The sequence below is a fragment of the Homarus americanus genome, unplaced genomic scaffold, assembly GCF_018991925.1.
Source record: "Homarus americanus isolate GMGI-L3 unplaced genomic scaffold, GMGI_Hamer_2.0 scaffold21314, whole genome shotgun sequence".
NCBI lineage: Eukaryota > Metazoa > Arthropoda > Malacostraca > Decapoda > Nephropidae > Homarus > Homarus americanus.
In genome coordinates, this window is record NW_024720811.1 from 512,219 (window position 1) to 536,312 (window position 24,094).

Consider the following 24,094-nt stretch of genomic DNA (forward strand, 5'->3'; position numbering starts at 1 on the left):
TTAAAATGCTTTTATCCTTAAAACAATTTCTTTGAGATATGGAAAAAAAAAATTTTTGAGGGGTGTGGGGGTACTTAGTGCCGTGCTGCCTAACTTAATCACGCCTTGGAATAAATATATCAGGCTTTTTTTTCGGAACTTAATGATATAATTTAGTTAATGATTCATGTTTCAGTACAGAGCAAACCTTAAAAAAATCAAGATACACTGGTGAGGGAAAGTGCTCTTTATCATGGTTTGAGAATAGTGGCTCCTTGGCCATCTTAGAGTCAATAGCCAAAGATATATCAACATCACAAAAGTTGTTCACCACGTACACTGCAACACTCGACACAAAGCTAATATATGGCAGTCAAGAACTTGTACTCAGATTCTGTAATAAATTGTTACGTTCAATAGATTGTATTCTTCTGCATGTGGTTTAGCATTTATTAAACAAAATGTATTTCTGGTGAATAATTTCAACAGCCAAGCACAGAGAATATGGAGCAAACTTGAAGAGATGGAGGACCCATTATTCTCCCAGTTAAAAGAAGGAACTACTAAAACACACAGCTGGTGGCCCAAGAGCCTCCATGCTGACATAGTAGAACAAGGCCCACTTTACACATATATGTGAACAAATAACACCACCATCGAACAAACATAAATTAACACCCATTACAATAATGAATACCTAGCTAGCTTAGTTTCCCTCCCCTCCACCTTCCTCCCTTGAGCGGGCGGGCGTGCGGCCACCACCCCAACATTTCAACTCGTCTCGCTAGGTGGACAGCCCACCTGCTATCTACCCCTCCCACTTTTCTTCCCGTTTCTATACTTTACTTCTCTCTCTCCTCTCCTTTCCCAGTGCAAAGTCATTTGCCACTTTACTTCGTTATCATCATCATCATTGAGATTCATTCTACCCTACGTTCCTGAACACGCAACATTTCTAACGAAGCTCCTGCACAGATACCTCCTCAAGCACGCTACTCACTGAACGTGTCTCTTGAGCAAGCCTCTCACCACACGGCATCTCCAGCACCAGACTGTCTTTCATATAATATATTTTATATAAGAAAACCACCACCTTAGAGTTTCCATCAATCCCATCCTGAGTGCTAGACCACATAACATCACAAAACCCTCCACAGTATCCATAAGAGAACAACTGGAACTAGGCATCACTCTACGCACAGTCAGACTATGTCTTTATGAAGGTAGTGTTCACCACAGGACGCCTTCTGAGAAGAAGCAACTAACAAGTTCGCCGAGCAACACTTGTAGGAAGGCCTGAGCTACTGGGGACACGCATCTTCACGAAAAAGAAAAAAAAACTTTATTCGACGTCACACGACCAAATACATTGCTGGGGAAGGAATAATACCAGGTATAATTTTCATAGTCATTGAGTATAAACGACTAAAGTAGTTTAACCTGGCTGTAATTCCAAACAAAGAGTATGTTGGATAGTTTCCTCCCATTACTTGAAGCTAATTAGTGATCGTACATAATATATATATATATATATATATATATATATATATATATATATATATATATATATATATATATATATATATATATATATATATTGTTACGCCGTCTCTTAATTTACTTAAATATCCAGGTTCTAGGCGTAACCAAACAAAAAAGTGAAGTAAATTAAAAGGGAATAAAAATAATTAAATTAAACCTTTAAGAATTTAATTGATTAAATATTAACACAATATAGAGCCTCGTAGGCTGTCACAACAAATTGATTCACCATCGAAACTTTTAAGACACAAATGATACTAAACATCGAAAGAATAAAAATAAATCATTGGATTACGTTAACACTGCATAAACATATGTAAACTAACACTGAAATTAACGAACGTGAAACAACACTGAATTACTTAAATGTAACTAAGCAAATACTGATGGACATAAATAGAGACATAAATAGGTACTCACATAGATATACCACATTGGTGGCGACAGGAACAACACAAATAAATTAAGTATAAGTAACAGGTGACGAGAGTCACTCAAAGGATGTGCACTGTATGACAAGAGGACTGAACTGCCTCTGTCTACAGGTGGAGTACTATATATATGGTCGGTTCGCGCCAAGCGACCAGCCGGTGAACATGGGTCGTTTAACGATGCAGATGGTCGTTAGAGAACAAAGAATACTTGTTACAATACTAAATAAAGAAATAAGATGGGTTTGAACAAATAATAACAGTTAAAACCTTAACAGCACAGGGTAAGGTGACTAGATAATATAATAGTAAATATAACACATCATTACTGGAATAATATGGAACAACATGGGAGCATGTTATATATATATAAAAAAATAGAAAAATACGACACGGTCGTAACAATATATATATATATATATATATATATATATATATATATATATATATATATATATATATATATATATATATATATATATATATATGTGTGTGTGTGTGTGTGTGTGTGTGCAAGTAAATCACTGTAGGTGCGCGTGATTCAGGTATATGCTGATAACCACAAGGAAAGAAGAAAACACGAAGTTCCCAAGCGCTTTCGTGTAATTCACATCTTCAGGGGTGAGTACAGACAATTAGTCCTACAGTACACTAGTCCGGGTCAACTGGACTTTCCCAATCATCTTATGGATACCCTGAGTTCTCCTTAATGCTATGAATACATACAATTAACATTAGATAACTGTACCTGGGTACAATACAACACATGGTCTAGTAACATTGAGTAGGTGAGTTATCCTTTATCAATGTTTCCCGTTTTCTGAGATTCTACAAGCGCGGTGGATTTGAATGTTATGAAGCGTAATATGAATTAAAATGGGTTTTTAGGTATGACAATGAGGTGCGCAGTACACCTGCTTTTGAGAACAGACGGTTCGACACAGCACTGACCCACATTGTGTTCACAGAAGAGGGTATTAGAAATAAACTATCCAGGCTAAAGGTCCATAAGAGTCCCGGACCTGACATGGTGCATCCTAGAGTTGTGCAACGAGCTTGCAGAGCCCCTGAAGATCCTGTTTTGTAAATGCCTGTATGAACAAATGGTCCCCAGTGAATGGAAAGTGGCTTATGCGAGTCCTATCTTCAAGAAAGGCGATCGTCACTCCACGAACAACTATAGACCGGTGAGCCTAACCAGCATAACATGTAAAGTACTCGAGAGTATTATCAGAGATGCCGCAATGGAACATCTAATACGAAACAACCTTGTAAAAGATTCCCAGCACGGCTTTATGCCGGGGCGCTCCTGCTTAACACAATTGCTCAAGGTATTGGATATTTGGTCCCATATTCTGGAACGGGGTGATAATATCGACAATATTTACCTAGATTTTGCCAAGGCTTTCGACAGTGTACCCCACGAAAAGCAAACAAACGAACGGCAATGAATTCAAAAGGTCCCATGCGGAAGAAGACTAATACACCCAAGCAGTGAGATAATAAAGACACGAAATCGTCATCTGTACCACTCACGTAAGAAACCACAGCAGTGTATTAAAACCAATGTTGCTTATTTATTTCACAATTGACATGCCTGATCACACCTCCATACAAATGTTGTCATGACGTGCCAAAATTCGGAACGAAAACCAAGCGACAAAAGAACCGCAGCACGACCCTGGGGCTCCAGGAATGGCTCTAAGAAATGGCGCCGAGATCGTCAGAAGTAAGAGATGCACCTGAAGCGAATCAATCGGTAAGGAGTATATTATGTCCCAACGGATGAAGAAACCAGACTGAGACTCAGTGTGAGAGGACCCAGATGCTGGACAAAGCTGAAGCTCTCAGCCATTGCAGAAAAAGGCACATCGAAAACAAACATATCTCATGAAGTCGTTCAGATATCTGGATCCGTCTCTAACGATCTTCAGGAGGAAGTGCTCAACATCTGGAGTACTGTCACCCCGCCCTTGGCCCAGGAGATATGCAAGTGACCCCAGCTCTGAAAATGTTCAAAGGAGGCCACCAGACTGAAAAGCCAGACCCCGGCACCTCAGCCACCCTGAGAGATTGGATGCCCAGCCTACTTATACTACAAACAGCAAGGTAAAACCAGTTGAGGTGTATATGATCTCAGGGGCACTACCAAGTTGAACGTCCTTACTTGAGCCATGGATTGTCCCAAGCGCCACAGCTCAAGATTGAAGAAGCCCAAGTCCAGAAACCTAGCAAACTTTTCGTTGTGAGGGTTGTAAAACTCTGGAACACCCAAAGAGTAGGATGGAACCGAAAAGCAGCTCTTTCAAGACAAGACTTGACCAACACTGACAGTTCAGGTACATTCAGGAGCCGCATGCCCAGTATTTCCAAAAGAAAATGAGATAGAGACGTGACCGATCTACCACAGGAAGGCTAGCCGATCTGGTGAAGAAGATAAAATGAAAAGGAAAGTAATCAGAGACGTACCACCCCACAAAAAAAACACCAAAAAAAAAAAAAACAAAAACCCCCAACAACCCATCAATAAATAGGATAAAAGTGCATGTTAGTACATCACTGTTGGGGTACAGTACTGCATCAGCCCTTGGTCTTATGTCAGGCAGCACGTTTATATAATCACATCAAATCTACTTCAACTGGCGAGGTGACATGTTCATATCACATGATGGGCAGGTTCCTTGAGGCACGGCCCAGGGACCGTTAAGGTCAGCATAAAAAGGCCGGCTCCCTCCGGCATTGTTACTCAACCCCTCACACCGACCAGACTTATTTAACAGGACGATTAAACATAGCCTCCATCCTCCTCTTAACACTCATAGCTACAGTGATAAGTTACGGTGATATACACTTGGAACTCTCTCCTAGATAATTCCTGAATAAATGGATAACAGACAATTGGGTTTCACTACTAAAACCCTATATAATATACATGTTCCGGCCTCATTAACCCAGTCGGAAGCAGCAGTTAAAAGGCCTAGAACATTAAGGTGGCAGCAAGTGGTTACGAATGACGACAAACCAGTCTAGATACACATTCCATAACAAGTCAAAAGTGTTTTACGAAAACAGAAAAACAGTGACGTGCTATCTGGATCCAGAGTGTATTGGTATCCTGTAGTGAGGCGTTATTTGTTGAGTGACCTTTTTATTTTGTCATCCACAGAGGTGTCCAAACTTTATTTTACAATAACCGATTGTGAATTATTGGTGACTTTCTATCTTATGGAAAGTTGGTAACACCCGTCTGGCAACAAGGCGTGGTGAATAATTCACGTGGTCAGCATTCAGCATCCTATGCCCGGAGCTTGCAGTGTTGCTACATACCTACGAGCTTCAAGGTCTTGCAACACGTGGACCTTGCACCATTGTTTAAGCAGACTGTTTTGGCTGTCGTGACTGAAGATTGTACACTCCCCCGGATTGTGGTGGATAGTGGACTCCCTGGCGTGAAGTGGACTTGCCCGTTGCCATCTTGAGTCATCATTCGGTTGCTATGCAACCGCAGCGGAGACTGAAGTACCCACACACCCACCTTTACCTTGGACCAGCTGTGCCAGTGGGTGGGACGGTTGAGGCTGGAGACATCCATTTTCTATGAAGATGACCAACTCCATAAATAGGTATCTAGGCATACATTAATTATATACTGTACACACATTTACATATTCAAGGCATGCCTTCACACGGTTAGACATCGTGTAGGTTAAATCATTATTGTAAGTGTCTTACTTATTCTCTATACTGTATACTGCCGTAATATAATTTCCATTATGTTTTTCATCAGTTCTGCTTATGATACTTTAATTATTTTAACTATATTTAATATCAATTTACTGTAAATGAGAGGCAAGAGTATATTTGTGTAACTCTTAGGGTGACCCATTACGTAATTAACGGATGGTTTTTCAAAGTTATCGTCTTGGGACATTGCGGAATTGGCGGAGCGTTATATTAGCGATTCATGTGTTCCGGATCAAGTTAAAGTCTCTACTGACGAGGTCATTTCAGCAGATGAGCACGAAACACAGGCGCAATCAAAGTTCGACATTTCTGTCAGGAGTAGTGAGGATATTATAGACCAATCATTTGACGATTTAAACCACTGAACCCTACGATCAGGTAACCAGTATAAGTACGTCGCCTGATTACGGGCAGGTTCTTCTTCCCCCTCCACAGGATTACAGCATGTCAGAAAATTTTTTATTACCTCCCCCATTAAAAGGTCCCTCAGTTAGGAGTAAGTTTGATACTAACAATGATACGTCTACTCACCCCGCTAACGTTGTTCATGCGATACCGCGTGGAGATCAGGTCCGTGATTTTACGGCTGAAGACAGTTACAGAGTATCTACATTTTTGAGGGCATGTGAGTATACTATGCACACTGTCGATATTACTTCAGATCAGGCAAAAAATTCGTTTGTTCGCTCTCATATCCCGCAAGATAGCTTTGTGAGTGAGCATCTCGACGCGAGTGGGCTGGCATCAAGTTACATTGGATGTTTCAGTGGCTTGATCGTTTGACACCTGTGGTTCGCGCGGAAACGCCGATGAAGGCTGCCTCCATTGCTGGTGAAGTCAAGCAAGATATGCACGCTAATTTCAGCGGATCACCATGGTACGATGACGATGGCAAGATGTCACAGGACAATGTGGAGAACTTGGTAGAGCTGATTAGTTTTTTGGTGGCTGCTCGCGACCCTATATATTGTCGCGCACAGGAAGTCGAGTATGTACCATCTGACTTGATTATAGATTATGCAAATAAACTTGCGCCCAAGTCAGCTCGTCCTCCACTGGCTCGTACTCTCACATCTACAACACCTGCACCGGTAGCACCAATGCAGCACCGAGTTCATAACGACCCAGATACCAAACAACGACGAACCTTAGTGTGTAACCATTGTAAACAAGAGGTCATACAGTCGAACAAATGCCAGAAAGGCTAATCACGCAATGACAGAAATTACATTCAACTCAGTCGCTGTACATTTAACTATGAAAATCAAGGCCATGGGTCAGGTGAATTTCTTACGTCTATTCTTATAATCTAATCAGAGATTGAGCTTGCCAGGAAAAAGTGAAATACACACGCTGTTAACGTCATTCTCACAACATAAGCGGATTTTCTAGACAAGGACCCTATATGGGTATCCGTTGAGATCTTGGAGCTTGAAATGTTCTTTCAGGAGATTAATGGCTTTCTTGAATAGACAACTGACACTAACTTACTACAAACATCAGTTTCTCTGATGTTTGGGCATCAAAATGATCTAGTTTCAGTAGTACTTAGAAACTCCTGGCTATCCTCAAGGACAGTATCACAGGATGCCATTCGTACTGGCAGACTTGACACTTGCTTACTTGACAAGTGTTACTAACAATAAAGACAGTTGAAGCTTTCAACACCACACACAAAGGATCTTGATTGCTTCAACTGTAATCAAACATATCAAGTTGAGATGAGAAAACGAACGCCTCAGATGGGAGACTCAATAAATAAGGCATAGCTACATTTTTTGTGGGCTATTGAACCTAATATGAATCGTCTGATTTTAGGTTAACTGACGTGTACGACCGTGGTCATTGCACTGTATGGTAGTGGTCTGTATAAGCAGCATATATTGTATGGTAGTGGTCTGTATAAGCAACATATATTGTTTGGTAGTGGTCTGTATAAGCAACATATATTGTTTGGTAGTGGTCTGTATACAGAGAAAAATAAGAATAATCTATTCTACTGGTGATTTGAGCAGTTTTATCAACTTTCCTTGGACACATGTTCATGATGGTTAACACTTTATGTAATTATCCATTTTACAGAAGCTTCTTGGTCCCCAACTTTTTGGTTCACAAATACTTTATTGTACTTTAGTAATAAGTTGATTTAAAAGGTGAATTAAAGAAATGTTTAATACTGTATACCAGGAAGAGAGAATACAGTACAGTACAGTACAGTAGAGTACAGGTACACATATTAAAGGCACAAGAAGTCAAGTATAAAATGGATTGATAAAAGAAAGAAATATGTTGGATTAGTTTCCATTTATTGTGTGGAAGACGCTATGGGAATAAACAAATACTAAAAAAATCTAAATAATATATGCACAGGTAACAATAAGCAGAGATTGGGAGAAAATTAAGTGTAGAGTATATACTGTGAGGGGGTCAATGACAGTAGTATGACACACACCTCAATACAGTACAGTACAGTATAGTATACTGTAGTACTGGCTTGAATGATTAATGAAGACTGAATTTAAGATTACAGTACAGAAACTTTTACCCCCCCCATCCCCCGGAGTGGTTGAAAATACAGATGTAGCACAAAGATGAGAGTGCATGGGTTATATAGGTAAAGGAAGGTTAAGAAAATTTGGCATACTAACCTGTGACTAAGAAATTTCCAAAATTCAGCATGAACAAAAATAAATACTGTATCAGTACAGGTATTCGCAAATAATATTTTAACACCCTTATTCGATATTTTCAACATAAAGTTTTACGCTTATTTGCAAGGAAAAAATAATGATGAGTTACAGTAATATTTCACTGCCAGAAGAAGTGGGTGGCGACTCAAACTGCACGAACACGCTGCGCAATTACATGCTTTTGTTGTGTATTTACTGTATATGCCAGGCCACGCAAGAGTCTGGTTTGATCTGTTGCATTATGTGGTAACGTACTGAATCACAAGAGGCCATTCACAATACCTCCCAAGTGCCCTTCTTTCACTTTACTGCCTCACCTGGAAAGAGGCCTCCAGTATACCATCAACACTCGCAGCAAAGGTAAATGCTAGTTTAAATGTTTACTTATTCATAATCATTATACACACTGACACACTCACTCACACAGTGTTTTTTTGGATTGCCTTTATTGTAAAGTACAGGGTATTGTAGTTATTTTATACAGTACAGTGGTCCCTCGGTTAACGAACACAATTCGTTCCACAGAGTCGTTCGTTAAACGAAAATTTCGTTAACCAAATCCATTGTTTCAATGGGATATTGGGTTCCAGCTCACAGAAAAGTACATACAGTACAAAGTAAAAAATGCAGTAAAGTACACTTACTTTGAGGTGTCTATGTAGAAGGTTCCTGGTTGATGATGATGATGGGGATTAGAAGTGGGGGTGGAGGAGAAGGGAGAAGAGAAGGAAGTGGGAATGGAGGAGAAATCACCTTTCAGGGGACCCATGCTTGATGCAGTAGTTTCACCAATAAAATTTTAAGTTCACTAGGTGTAATTCAAAATTATTTTATTTAAATCAACACTGCACTGTTAACTAAATTTCAGAATGACCAATAATTTTATTGTAAAAATGCAAAAATATTCAAGACACCAAAAAAATTGATGTTCACTCCACTGTCAACAAAGCCAAACTGACGCCTGTTGGCTGAGTCAAGCGGCTGATGGGCGCACAAAAAACTAGTTCCCTGTACTGCATATATTATCAATGTGTTAAATAAATTTTAAAATGACTAATAACTTTAATATAAAAAATGCAAAAATTATTAAGGAGCACATTTTTTTTTATATTTACTCCACTGGAAACGAATGTAAACATAGAACAGATTACTGAATTGGTAGACTAGCCCATCAGCTGATGCTCACAACAAAACGTATTTTTCGTAAGGATTTCGTTAATCGAAGTTTTGTTCGTTAACCGAATTGAAGATCCTTATGGGAGGTAATTCGTTAACCAAAGGACCACTGTACTGTATTATATTGAGTGTACCTGTACAGTATATTGAAAAATATTTGGTGAGAGATCCCCTGACATTCTCAAATTTGTTATTTGCAATGACTTTAAGGAATGCATCCTTTGCAATGACCGGGGTATTCCTGTACTGTATAGAAACTATGAGTGATTCAAATATCAAATGCACCAGAACAAGAGTAATTGTGGCCCCACTGATTCAAAATTAAACAATTTGACAAGATAATCAACAAAACAGAAAGATCTATAAAACTCCTAGAGCTCTATCCTGTATACATATTGGATAATAAAACAATCTTGGAGGATACAGACATTACTGGTGCAAGTCATTATGCTACCCTGTCCCACCTGCTTTTGCAATGCTGGCATAAAAATTGGAGTTATTTCTAAATGTACTGTACCCCACTGATAAACAAATCAACCAAATGGTCTCAAAAACATAATTAAATAATCCAGAGATGCACATAAAGAATTGTACAGTAGTCTACCCTGGATATGTTTTACATTATCCTGATAAGAAGTGTGGTTGGATGGATGGGTGTAAATCAATGACCCCTTATATACTAGTGAGAAATATCACATATTCAGAACATCATTACCCTGTATCACATATCTTTGCTACTCAGAAATAAAGAGGTTTATATTCAAAGTCCATACAGTGTGACAGCTATTCCTATCTTCTTATTATCGTCATGACTGTGATCTGGCATCAATGTTGCTTGTGTACACTACTACTGGTGCTCCAACAAAAAGATTCAATTCTGGCATATTTGTGGACTCCTTAGCAATGACTGTCATAGCATGGACGCCAAACTTCATAGATGAACCTCTGGTAGCCGAAAGTGTTAACATTGGCTCTCTGGTACGTTCTCCAGTGTCAGGGACAACACACACCATCTGGCATCGTCTACATCCACCTTGTATCTGTTGGAAGTTTTAACAAAAATGAGATGCAAAAAAATAATACCTGTAAATACATTAGCAAATGTTAAAATAGAAGAAAACAACCTTTAATTACTGAAATACATAATGTATGGTGTTATTAGTCCTATGTATCACTTACAGCTATAATTTTAAGAGTGATGCCATAAAGGCTACATTCCCCTAGTGTTAGAAGGGTCAACTGGGCATCTACAGAGAAGGAAGACCTGAGGGACACTGTTATAAAAAGAATCTCTTTGTGACAGTACCAAAGCAGGTTAAAACATCTCTACAACTAATGGAAAAATGTCTGACAAAACTAAATGTATTGGGTAGAATATTGTATAAAAAATACTAGAGGCACACAAAAACAACAGATATTTAAATTTACCAAACATTTTTAATTTCTTGTTTCCAAAATGTAGGATGATTAGGGCACGTTTTGGACAAATGTGTGACAATGCATGTCCCTGTAGCAGTAAAAGCTATCAAGAAAGGGTCAGCTGCTCTGAGCTCCTGGTATCCCCTCACTGGTGTATTAGTAAACACTGTACGCACGTCTCAGTCACAACCAATTAAACTAACTTATATATGGTCATCCACTGTTTGGCTTTTCCTAAGTTATAGATTATGAATTGTAGCACAAACTGGTAGTAAGTAAACTTTTGAGAGCAAGTTAGATAAAATATTAAGGTACTGTAATAGTCAAATATATGAACCTTGTAGAGAGGGGGAACTCCCAGGAGGGGGTGAGGCGTCACATATGAGATAGTAATGGTTGTGTATTCTGGCTTTGGTGTCTGGATGTAAGTCTTTTTAAGTTTTCTTTATTCTCCACATAAAAAAATTGGTACAGTATTTCTCTACTATACTGTACAGTACCTGGAAGTGAAGGTCATTTATAGCCATGGAGGACCAGGTATCTTCCTCGTAAGGGTCTCCTCCATCCACCACAATATTCCCTCTGAATCGCATCAAAAGTTCGTCCTGCCATGAAGAAACAAGTAACTTGTTACCATCCTGCTCTTCATAGTACAGTACTGCTCTCTACAGTATATTTAAGAGCTGTCACTTTAACAAGCATGATGAGGAGTACCTTGGAATGAAATTTGAACAAAATCTAAATTTTGACTATTCTTGGTCAAATACAAGGTCAGATGTCTCTTGGGAGTCAGAATGCCTTTTTTCTGGAAAGTGAAAATTATTGTGTATACAGTAAAGGGAAAACTTAGTCTATAATACTGAGAAAACTTGTATAAAAATGATTTAAAACTTAGTGGTACACCATAATTGACTATTAAATACCTGTACTGTATTCTAATTGTTTTTATTTTTTCAAGGCTCATTATTTAACACTAATTACTCAAATTTTATGATTTTGAATTTGCATTTCTGCATATCAAAACACAGATTTTGCTCTAATTTCATACAATGATATTCCTTTACATGCTGGTTAAGGATCTGGTTTCAAAATCTAGAAATCTTAGTAATTAAGTGTTAATTAATGAGCCTTGAAATAATTACAGTGAACCCTCACTTTACGCGGTCAATTGAACCCACGGAGGCCCACGTAAAGCGAGAAACGCGTAAAGTGAACAGCATAACATATGGGATTAAATGAAATAGAGACCGGCTGACCCCCAAACTCCACTTTTTCCGACACAATACCTATGTTCTAGTAAAAATAACATCTTAATTTTATGATGGTACATGTACACAATTAATACTTAAGAGAAATAGAGAAATACAGTCGCCAAGTTAATGTCCATTCAAATAATGGACTCAACTCCCTCCCCCTCTTCTCACACTACACTCGCTGGCTCTTCCCTCTCTAAGAAATTTTTTGGGGAAAACCACTAGATTTTAAGGTATAGTAATAAATAATACCTCAAACTAAAGTTAGGATAATATAATTGACATTGCTGGATTCCTTGTAAGACCAGGAATATTTTGAATATAAATGTCATATATTTTGCACAAAAGATAACATATTTGCTCTGAGTAAACAAAATACTTGCATTAGATCTAAAATTTGTATGTCTAATGCAAAATCTATGATGCTTATATTCAAAATGATCATCAAATTGTAAGAATTCCAGCAATGTAAATTATATTCTGGCTGGATAATTTGTATGAATTTTATGAGCTAAATAAAAAAATTATACTTCACCCGCGTATATGAGTAGATGCACCGCGTAAAGTGGGAATTCCGGTTCTGGCAGGGTACCGCGTAAATGTAGAAACGCGTAAAGTGAAACCGCGTAGGGTTCACTGTACATACATTTAGAATATTTAAAACACCAATTAAATTGAGCTCATAAGTTTTTTATCACCTTTATATATATTTTCTCATTAATATAGACTAACTTTATCATGTCAACATGTTAGTTTTCACTTTCCAGAAAAAGGCAGCCCCTCTCAAGAGGTGCCTCACCCAAAAATAGATCACCCATTTTTTTCATGGAATATACTTTTTATATGGACAGTCAAATGTAATATGTGTAAATGGTAAAATCAGTCAATATGCCTGAGAAAAAGTACAAAAATGTCATTTAGAACTTACAGGCACAGCATAATTGTAGTTTACAATGGAGAAATATGGCCGCCAACCTTCAGAGGGTACTCCGATTGATTGATTGAGTTCCACAATAAATGATATTCTCACACATTCAATATGTATTAAATCATAACAAATAGTTAATAAAGAAAAGCCTAGTTTGGGATTTTCCAAACACACTACAAGAATATATCATCAGACACACTTACTTCAGTCAATTCATTTAGTCCTCTTCTCTGTATTTCAAGTATAAGTTTGCGAACACTTGGTCTGTGGAGCACAAGATACTGAGACTCATTCACCAGAGACAGACTCTCCCTCAAGTGTCCTGTAATGTTTAGATGACAAGATTAATGACATTTTATTACTACTGTGGTGTATAAGTTAATACAATACCTGTCTTACTCATTCTTGTCAACAAAATATGACACTGTTATAATGATATAACAAACAGCTCAACAAATTTATATCTAAAAAATCTAAATGAATTATCTCTCACAACTGTTACTTAGCAACAGCTCCATATATTGTATTATTGTACTGGCCTCAGGAATTTGGAATAATTGTTGTTGTTTTTTCAACTTTTGTATGGTGGTAACTGTTAATGTTTGCTGAAGTGGGGTGACCTTTACTGATGGTGTGTGACCTGGACTTTTGTCACTGTTAACATGCAACCAACAGAAGTGGCCAAAGAAGAGAATCAACATTAGAAGGAGGTATAAAACCCAATGACTTAATTTAGTAAGAATAGTGAAATAATATGAAGTGATGAGAGTCAATTTGGATATATTAAGATTCAGCTTGTACACAGTATAAACAAGCAGAAGATATAAATAAGCTTGCAGGGATATTCTTACTTGTTGTATGAGTAGTTACCTAAATGTGACTTGCACTAACCTTCTTGTTATTTTTTCCCCTTCTTTCAGGTTTCTTGTACCCATCCCCTGATCCAGCTAATAACAAAGTGAGAGAGGAATAATAACAACAGGTAAATGTATACTGTACTACATACACCTATACTCAAGAAAGTTCACATATCAAGCTCACCATGGACATCAGACTCCAGTTTCCCTGTTCGTTTGCTCATCTGCTGCATCAGTTGTAGGTGAGGTTGGCCCAGCATTTGAGAGAGCCAACTGCCAACCTTTGGTCCACAGTTTAATCCTCTCACCCGATCACCACACACACGACCTCCGCACACAGACATCTCAGTTGTTGTTGACACTGGAGGTTCAAGAGGCACACTCACGTCCATCTCACCTGTCAATGGTAATCGTGTAAACTACATCTTAACAATAGGTGTATAATTCTTTCTTTCATATTTATATGACAAAATTATTCCATGAAAACAGAGAATCTGAAAAATTACCATTTAAAATGGAATGAATTTAATCAAGTTTAGAATAATACAGTACACCATGTTTACAGTAGAGTGTATGCTGATAAAATTACCAATTGCAATGATATTACCTTTATATGCAAGCGTGAGAGTTCCAGCCTCCAGGTTAATGTGAGGTGTAATAAGACTCATGAGTGGGAGCCTCTTTTGTGTTAATGTCACACCAGAACTTGTCACTATCATCCACTGTCGGTCGTATTTGAGACCTTCCAGACTTATGTTCCATTTCTGCACCTTAAATCCAGCACATGACTTGACTGGATATATAATAATATCAGTAAGTGTTAGACTGGCTGCCTCACTGTTACTTAACTCTCCGGCAACACATGGGGCTGCAACTTTTTCATTCTCATCTATCACATTGTGTGACTGTTGTGAATTATATTTTGAATCTAAAAGTTTTAAGCTCCTCTCTGTTATCACATCTGTTTCACTGTCGCTAAACTTGAGACCTTCAACATCAATACATGCACTAATAACCGTTACTTTGTCATGTGTTGCAACATTTCCACATCCATCATGTAATTTATCTTCACCAGGACCTTTACCCACATTAGTCCTGGATGGTAACACTACACTTTTCTTCATCCAAGACAACTCCAACATTAGTGGTCCGTCAACAAAACACTCTCGTACCATCTTCAGAAGAAGGTCAGCATCCTTATATGAACTCATGTAGCCAAAGCTGACACGCACTGAACCTGTTGGCAACCCATCCACTAAGTCCTGAGCATCTCCACAAACATGTCCAGCCTGGAGGAATAGTTACCATATGTCAGCTGTGGCAGTGGAAAGATTCTGTGAAGTCAACCTTATAATGAAACAGTATTTGTTCATTTATCAAGATGGTTTTAACTACAGAAATGTTTGCTTCAGAATTAAAAAAAATCTAAGAACCAATTGCTATACAGCTACTCCTCGACTTACAACATACTCGACCCACGACCACCCGCACATACGACTGCCGCAGTCGGTACCAAAAAATTTTCAAATGACACCCATATTTTCTAGACCGAAACGTTTCCGTCCAGTACGAGAGCGTCGCGTGAGCTGGGTCACCTCGTGGCTACGGCACCCATGCCGTAGAGCGCTTACCAGTAGTTGGTGTTTGGCTGTCGTATCTAATTCACTTTAAAATGACTGGCAAGCGTAGAAGTGAGAGTGCTGGTGGTGCTCAGAAGAAAAGGAAACAGTCAATTACTTTTGAGATGAAAATGCAGATAATAATGCAATATGAAAATGGAAAAATGGTAGCAACCATTTCACGCGACCTAGGCTTCTCTCACTCAACGATATCTACTACAGTGATCCCTCGGTTAACGAGTTACCTTCCATAAGATTCTTAACTTCGGTTAACAAGCAATCCCTCGATTAACGAGTTTCTTACGAGCGGACCTCAACATGTTTTCGCTTGCATTTGGCGGTCCACCAGCTGTAGTATTAGTCCACCAATACAGTAATCGGTTCTAGGGCTTAAATTCCTTACTATTTTAGTAAATATCAAGAAGTTTATACTATTCAATAAATTTAAAAGTTTAATATTAAATTTTTTAGTCATTTTAACAATTATTGAACATAATAGAAGTACAGGAAACTAGTTTTATGCGCGCCAAACAGCGTGTCAACACACCAAACAGGCGTCAGTCTCTGTGTCTTTTCAGTGGAGGTAACATCTTGCTTGAGACTCTCTTCAACTGAATGCTTTTTTTCTGTGTTTCCAAGCAAATTATTGGTCATTTTGAAATTTATTTTACATATTGACAATATATAATGCAGTACAGTGTTGATTTAAAGAAAATAATCTTGAATTACACCAAGAGAACTAAAATTTTATGGGTGAAATGGCACCATGGGGTGACTTCTCTTCCACCCCAATGCCTTCTCTTCTCCCTTCTCCTCCACCCCCATTCTAATTCCTATCATCATCATTATCCAGGAGCCTTCTACATACACACCTCAAAGTAAGTGTACTTTACTACCTTTTTTGCTGATTTTAGGCAATTTTCGGTGAGCTGGAACCAATTACCCAAAAACCCACTGAAACAATGGTTTCGGTTTACGAGTTTTTCGGTTAACGAGCAACCTTCTGAAACGAATTGTGTTCGTTAACCGAGAGACCATTGTATTTTGAAGGACAAGGAACGTATTCGTGAGGTAGTGAAAGGATCAGCACCTATAAAGGGAACAATAATAACAAAGAAATGATAAGGTCCTATTCATGAGATGGAAAAATTACTTGTGATGTGGATGGAAGATCAGATACAAAAACGTGTACCCTTAAGCCTTCTAACCCTACAGGCTAAAGCAAGAAGCCTTTTCGAAAGCCTGAAGGAGCAGGCAGGAGATGAGTGCGACCAAACCTTCACAGAAAGTCATGGGTGGTTCCAAAGGTTTAAGAACTGCTATACAGTAGTTTGCTTAGTGTAAAGGTGAGTGGAGAGGTAGCAAGTGCTGATGTGGGTGCTGCTGAAGCTTTTAAGGAGGAGCTAGATCGTGTCATCGTGGAGGGAAATTATTTGCCTGAGCAAATATTTAATGTGGATGAAACTGGCTTATTATGGAAGCGCATGCCAGAACGGACATACATCCACAAAGAGGCTAAAACAATGCCGGGATTCAAGGCATTCAAGGACCGAATTACACTTCTGTTGGGGGAATGTAGCTGGTTTCAAGATAAAGCCCTTCATGATATATCATTCAAAGAACCCCAGGGCTTTTAAACATGTCAGCAAGCACACACTGCCTATATTTTATCGCAGTAATAAGAAAGCATGGATGACCCTAGTACTGTTTGAGGATTGGTTCCTGACTTGTTTCATTCCACGAGCCAAGGAGTATTGTCTGCAACAAGGGATTGCATTCAAGGTTTTGTTAATTTTGGATAATGCTCCGGGACACCCACCACAACTGGACGACCTGCACCCTGATGTTAGGGTAGTCTACATTCCACCTAACACGACCACTATCATCCAACCCATGGATCAAGGTGCTATTGCTGCTTTTAAAGCAAATTATTTACGTACGACCTTCGCTCAGGCTGTTTCTCCTACTGAAGGTGAGAAACGCTCAGAGTTTTGAAAGGACTACAACAGTTTGAAATGTATAAAGAACATAGCTGCAGCGTGGGATGAGGTTACAGGTCAGTGCATGAATGGAATATGGAAGAAAGTCCTGTAAAGATATGTGAACAATTTCAGAGGATTTAATGAAGATGAAGTAATTTCTGAGATTAGTAACAAGATAGTGGAGTTGGGTAAACAGGTGGAGTTAGAAATTGATAATGAAGATGTTGAGCTGTTGGTTGAAAGTGTAGCAGAAGAAGTAAGTAACGAGGATCTTATTGAACTGGAAGCACAGAAAATTGCAGAGGAAGAAGAGAGTCAAAATGTAGAAGAACCTGCACCCCCAAAAAAATTTTCAGTGAAACAAATGGCAGAGGCATTTGCTACAATTAATAAGGGGATGCAAATGATTGACGGAATGGATCAAAATGTTGAGCATTTTGTCAAAGTTGACAGAATGGTCCAAGATGCACTTGCTTGCTTCAGGGAGATTTATAATGAAAAGAAAAAGCAAACTGCAGTCTAAATCGGACATATATTTTAAGAAGTCCCCCATTGCTGTCTCCTCACGCCCCACCACTGCTGCCCCTTCACTCCGTAAGATGATCCAATACCTTCAACAAGCAAGTTCCCCCTGTATGTTAACCTGTCTGAAGAAAGTGACATTGATGACCCACCCAGCCCTGTCTCCTCCTCTGCTTCATCCAATTAATGTAGTCTCCCTGTATAATTAGAAAATGATGGGGGCCCCATATGCATTTAGCTGACTACATTAAAGGTAAGTGCACAGTAAGACTGTATCCATTCTTCATTATTGATCACTTTTACTGTACTGTATTTCATTTTAGATTTTCTATGTATTATTATTTTCATTTTCGACTTATGACCATTTCGACTTACGACCTGGATTTGGGTCCCTAACCCCGTTGTAAGTCGGGGAGCAGCTGTATATGTGATAAGTAAACTTGTAAAATTATTTTTCTTTTATTGTAAAACCACATTTGTGATTCATAAGTTACCATAATGACTCTTGACAACTTCAGAATAGATAGACACACCTCATACTGGTGGAGCAAATTTTCCTGAGAGATATCAAGGTGAGTCTGACACGCTCCAGGGTTACACAGACACCCTGTTCTTAGGTAAATGTTGTACAGGGAGGCCACTCTCTCTACCTGAAACAAGAGAGTAATAACATCATTCATTGCAATACACTATATCACCCAATGACATTCTGGCTTCACAACTTAACAAGAAAACAGTCCTCAATATTCTCATTCCCCAATTAAGGAAATCACACTGAAATAAATTAATCCAATTTATGAAGGAAATTGTACTGCTTTACTAATATTTTAAATTGTGTACAGTACTGTAGTATGTTTTATGCAGGTAACTGAAACAGATATTAAGTTATGCTCAAGAATGAACTAACGAGAGATAAGTGACAAAATCCATTTTAATATCTCTTAACTTCCCTGTTAGTTGAACACATTTGGAGGTACAGTATATAAACAGTGCTGTTTCTTACTCATAAAAGAGTTGGATTATGAATGTAGGAAAAAGGTAACAGTATAATGACCAAAGAAAATGTTCAAACTCTAATAACCTGAAACACTTCACTGGCTCACTGCCACCAACCTGGGCATATCCAACATAGGATCCATCTGAATTTAACAAATTAAAGTTAACAATGGACCCGTGTGTGTTGACGTCCCACTGGTCCTCTTCAGAGTACAGGCGAGCAACAGGAGATCCATTAGCGTGTCTGTAGCTTTTGAGGGCGTGGTGAGTGTATCTGGCCAGGTGGAACACATGTTGCTGGATGTTGCCCATACCACCTGAGGCATCAACACAACACTATCTTTTAGTTCCCACTTCCCTAAATCAACAATAACAAAATTAACATACACATTACATTAACTCTCCTTATTCTGAATTGTAAAGAGCAATTTGCAATATCTATTAGTACTGCATTTGTGTTTCACTCTTGTCCAATTAAGTTGAGGGGAGGGAGATGTGGTCCCTGGCTGCTCTCATTCTCTCTCAACATGATCAGAAGAAAACCCCATTCATTTCATCATGGCACTATTACTCTGGGAAAATAATAGTAAACTGTAATAACCCGAGATGTTCAAGAAAAGTGATCCAAATTACTCATATCAGTTCTCAGAAAATATCACTGATCACTGACATAAGTACAGTAGTTATGTAAAGTAAAAACTCAAGGTGTGGGTTAAACTATGATAGAAGAGAATACAGTACTGTACCTGTAAGTTTGGTGACTGTATCAAGACCATGTCTGATGGCAAGAATACTGAGATAGGGAAGTGTTCCATCCTCAAATCTACATTGATTTGAAAAAGAGCAATTATTAAAATTGCAGTTAGTGAAGAAAAAGTAAAGATTATGAGAGCACATCAACAAGGACATATAATATAAACATACAGTAATAGGTAACAGGATCTGGTAATACAGCAACAACCACCTCAAGGTTTACAGATACGACAAACTATTCATTCTGACAAATTTATACAATATTCTAGGTAAAGTTAAATAAATAAATGTTCATCACTACAACAAGAAAACAGTTCATGCCTTTTTCTACACAACTATTCCTAGGTTCCCAAAGCCCAAATGATCATATTTTTACAAATAAAAATTTTGTAACTGTGTTGCTATACCTGTCATGAAGTCTGGGTCGTGGTACAAGCACCATCTGCCTGGAGTCAACCATGAGTACTGTACCTCCCCCATAATAGCTTTTATTCAATAACTGCCAAGCTGTGTTCCTCACAAGCAAGCATCCTGTAAGATAATTTAAACTACACAAGAGTACAAAATACATGTACAATACAGTACAGTACTCATAATTACAACATAAACTGTAACACTAAAGTACTGTACTGTACATTCTATATTATTCACTGTTCAACCCCACCACAGCAAATAAGATATACCTGTATAGTATTAAATTTTATTCTGTACCTTAAGAATAGAAGAGTAATGAGAAAAAAGTGTTACCTAGTCCTGTTGGATATCCAAAAATTTTGTAGAAGGAGACAGGAACAAAGTCTGGCTGCCACCTAGACAAATCAAGAGGACAAGTGGCAGACAACCCAGCAGCATCCAGCAACACAAACCATCGTAGGTCAGATGTGTTGGCTGAAAAAAAGGGGGAAAACAGCTTCTATTTGAAGTTCAAAGCATTTACCTTTTAGACAAATATCATTAAAACTCCCTAAAATTTACAGCATTTTTCAGTCATTCGTGAAATTGAGACAATCAAACAGTCCCTACCATCACACTCACAATAATATAAGTTACATAATACCCCCAAGTAACCTGCTCTCCCCTCTATGAAAAAATACTTTACATAACCCATAAAAACAGCAGTCATTTTCATATTAACTTTCATCCAGTATTTTACATGAGTGTTTAGAGGTCACACAAGGGCAGCAGTTGCCTTCAGCTTATCCTATACTGTACAAGACAACACACATTGTAAAACATATTGTGATTTTATTAGACTATTTCAATAAAAGAGACAAGGAGTTTTAATAAATGATGGGAAAGTAACAGAAGAACAAGAGAGAGAAAATGTGAAGAGTAGTCTATATGATGACAAAGGGTGACCTTCATTATAATTTTCCCGATATCATTATCGTTAACTGTGTTAAAGTCAATGCTTCTGGATATACATTGTATTCATTCTGGTTTAGATAAAAAAATCAAAGTTAAAAATGCAAAGTAGAGTTACAATATTCAGTAAAAGCCCCAAGTTGGGTACAGTATCTATCTAGCTACTGTACTGTACATCCTCTACACACCATACTGTACCTTTCATTAAACTATTTTGATCATTGATTGGAGACTTCTTTAAGAAGTCATTCAGTGCACCATTCTGGACTTGTTCTATCCACTCCAGAGGCCCTTTTGCTCCTGAGAAGTTACACTGCCCACTGTAAGTAAAGAGGCAGTTTCTTCTGTTGCTAAAACTTTCTTCATTCATTCTGTCAATATTTCTTGTTTTCAGTTGTTCATTTTCCTCTGGTGGCTCTGTGGATTCCTTCCTACCATTACCATCAATAAATGAATCAATGTTATCACCAACTAAATATGTATAGGGAGCTTTTTGAAATATTTCAAGAGCTTCTTTGTACGGGAGGCAATAGACTTCAGCACCTGCCTGGTGAGCCAGACCTCTCATCCCCAAGACTGAGGTGTGGTTCTCTCTCACATATACAAATGCACCAGGACTTGCTTCTATCACTTGCTTCTCACTGGATCCTGTGCTACTGTCAGTACTACAGTCTTCAACTTCTGGGTGTTTCTGGTGGACTTGTTCTTCAGAATTATTTTTAGGTACAATATCATTGTCAGGTCCATGAAAGGCTTTAGAGCTGCCATTCCACTGAAAATTTTCAGCAACAATCTTTAAAGCTTCAGTTGCTCCTGAGGTGAAGATGACATCATACTCTACTGCTGTGGTGTTGAAGTGTTCTAAGATCCTGGAAAAATAAGACGAGATTAACCCATTCAATATGGGGATTGCCACTTAGTTTCTATTGATAAACAGACTGGGACAGTACAGTATAGCACAGATGTCACAGACGCATTGTCCAGTAATTTAATTTCCTTCTTACCTTTGGCGCACAGACTCAATTAACTGTGTGGAGGTGTCACTGGGGAAGTGTCGGGAGTGGGGGTTGCCAAGCAATGATGACTGAAGCTCACTTAGTGTATCCTTAATCTGGCTGTCACTGTACAATGTTGCTGCAGCATGATCAAGGTAACAGTGGCCTGGTGAGGGTGCAGTTACATTACACTGTGTTCAGCTGTTCAGAGTACTGCAATTATCTTACAGAGTACTGTACAATATTGTTTTAGAGAGTACAAAAAGATGAACCCAACAGCACCATTAAGCAAAATTGTGCAGCCAACACTGCTGTCTTAAACAGATGGAGTCATAAAGAGACTGTTCCTCAAATACATTACATAAATGATTGTCTTCCAAAGTCAAGATATTGTGTGAGTTGTTGTTTTAAAATGTAATTATATGTTTGGGTATTATTTTACTTTCAGAAACAGTGCCCCCGAAAGTTATAAACTACTGAAACATCTAGATCTCGCTATTCCGAGCATTTTGAACCACATATATACATCGCGGAAATGGATAATAGCAACACAATTGAATTTAATTGATTTTAAGTAGTTTTCAGTCTTCGTCTGTGAGGAGATGTTATCGGCACATGATGCATGCGCAATATTGACTGACGTCAACCAGTCGTGACCAATGAGGTATCGATATCTTCGCACGAAATTTTTTCAACCAATCATATTTGATTTTTTCAAAGGGAGCAGTCTGGGTAATTGCATTGGCCAGTCTCACAATGGCCGTGGTGAAGGTTGGTTATTATTTGTGCTCCTACGATTATTTTAAGTTTTACGAGAAAGACGATCATTCTATCCAATTCTTACATATCCCTGGTCCTTCCACTTCTAACTACGGTATTGTACTTTAGGACATGATGCGCCCCAGAGTTTTTAACTACTGAAACATTTAGGTTAGTTTAAGCTAGGCCTACCGGGGGTCCGGGAACGGAGCCCCTGGCTAGGAGTTAGGTGAAATGACTAGTTTTGTTTTCTCCCCCACCGAAAAACCCCGATTTCCCAGGCTTTCCCCCATTATTGTTGGGGGGGGAGGGGGGGGGTAAAACTAGCAATATCCGTCAAAAAAAAAGGTCAGATTCGTTTAAAACACACCAAAATACATTAGAAAAACATATTGGTTAACTCCTAGGGACTCATGCCCTACAGTAAAGATTTACCTAAGTTTAATACTGAACATTACACAGCAATTCAGTAACATATAATAATAATAGTAATTCTAGTTTACAGTATGTTATTATTAACAGAATTTTGGCTTAAGTTCTCATTTTTCATCGTTCTTGGTCTTTTAATCCCCAATTTCCTAGATATGGTATATGGTATACTGGTATATGGTGTACTGTACTGTACTGTACTGTATACATTACTACTGTCGCTGGTAATGTACAAAAGTTCTCCAGCCTCTGAAAGAAAATATAAAACTCTGAAATTTTAATCCATGAAAGTTTAATGCCTAAATACAGTAATAGGGATTGACTTCCTCCCCTTCACAATTACTGTCCCGTGTCCCATTTATGTTTATATATTAATATTACCTTTCCACTAAATCATCTCAATCTCACACGAAAAGACACACCCACCTTTACATCTCTGAAATTCGTCAATAATTATATTCTCGACGTTATAACTTGGAAGAACTTTAAGGTTATCCAGCTCTTGTGCCATCCTCAGCGGTTTTACAGGGGCTCTGACGGTGGTTACAGGGGCTCTGACGGTGTTACAGGGGCTCTGACGGTGTTACAGGGGCTCTGACGGGGCGACACCCTCCTCCCATTCCTCCTCGACCATAATATTTACATCACGTGTTTT

General features: G+C 38.4%; 1 protein-coding gene across 2 annotated transcripts; it reads right to left on the reverse strand.

Annotated features, from left to right (window-relative positions):
• Positions 1–9,975: 9,975 nt before the first annotated feature.
• LOC121861190 (molybdenum cofactor sulfurase 1-like) lies at positions 9,976–24,059 on the reverse strand. Of its 2 annotated transcripts, XM_042358773.1 has the most exons (13): positions 23,866–24,058; positions 22,261–22,417; positions 21,455–22,125; positions 20,639–20,779; positions 20,299–20,422; positions 19,885–19,961; positions 19,256–19,455; positions 18,676–18,792; positions 14,627–15,308; positions 14,204–14,416; positions 13,366–13,484; positions 11,482–11,586; positions 9,976–10,602 (listed from the first exon to the last, which is right to left on the reverse strand). In XM_042358773.1, exons 1-13 carry the CDS (start codon positions 23,948–23,950, stop codon positions 10,369–10,371), a joined length of 2,925 nt encoding a protein of 974 aa, XP_042214707.1. In that variant the 5' UTR covers positions 23,951–24,058; the 3' UTR covers positions 9,976–10,368. The 2 variants fall into 2 exon arrangements, with proteins under 2 accessions (XP_042214707.1, XP_042214708.1); XM_042358774.1 differs by lacking the exons at positions 9,976–10,602; positions 11,482–11,586 and adding an exon at positions 14,054–14,109 and having other exon boundaries at positions 23,866–24,059.
• Positions 24,060–24,094: the final 35 nt, after the last annotated feature.

Excerpts from the sequence above, each read along its gene's own strand:
- LOC121861190 (XM_042358773.1), bottom strand. The coding sequence starts at position 23,950 with ATGGCACAAGAGCTGGATAACCTTAAAGTTCTTCCAAGTTATAACGTC. Across the intron at positions 22,126-22,260 it reads ATTGAGTCTGTGCGCCAAAG|GATCTTAGAACACTTCAACA; the intron begins GTAAGAAGGAAA and ends TTATTTTTCCAG. Across the intron at positions 20,780-21,454 it reads TCAAAATAGTTTAATGAAAG|CCAACACATCTGACCTACGA; the intron begins GTACAGTATGGT and ends CCTTTTTTTCAG.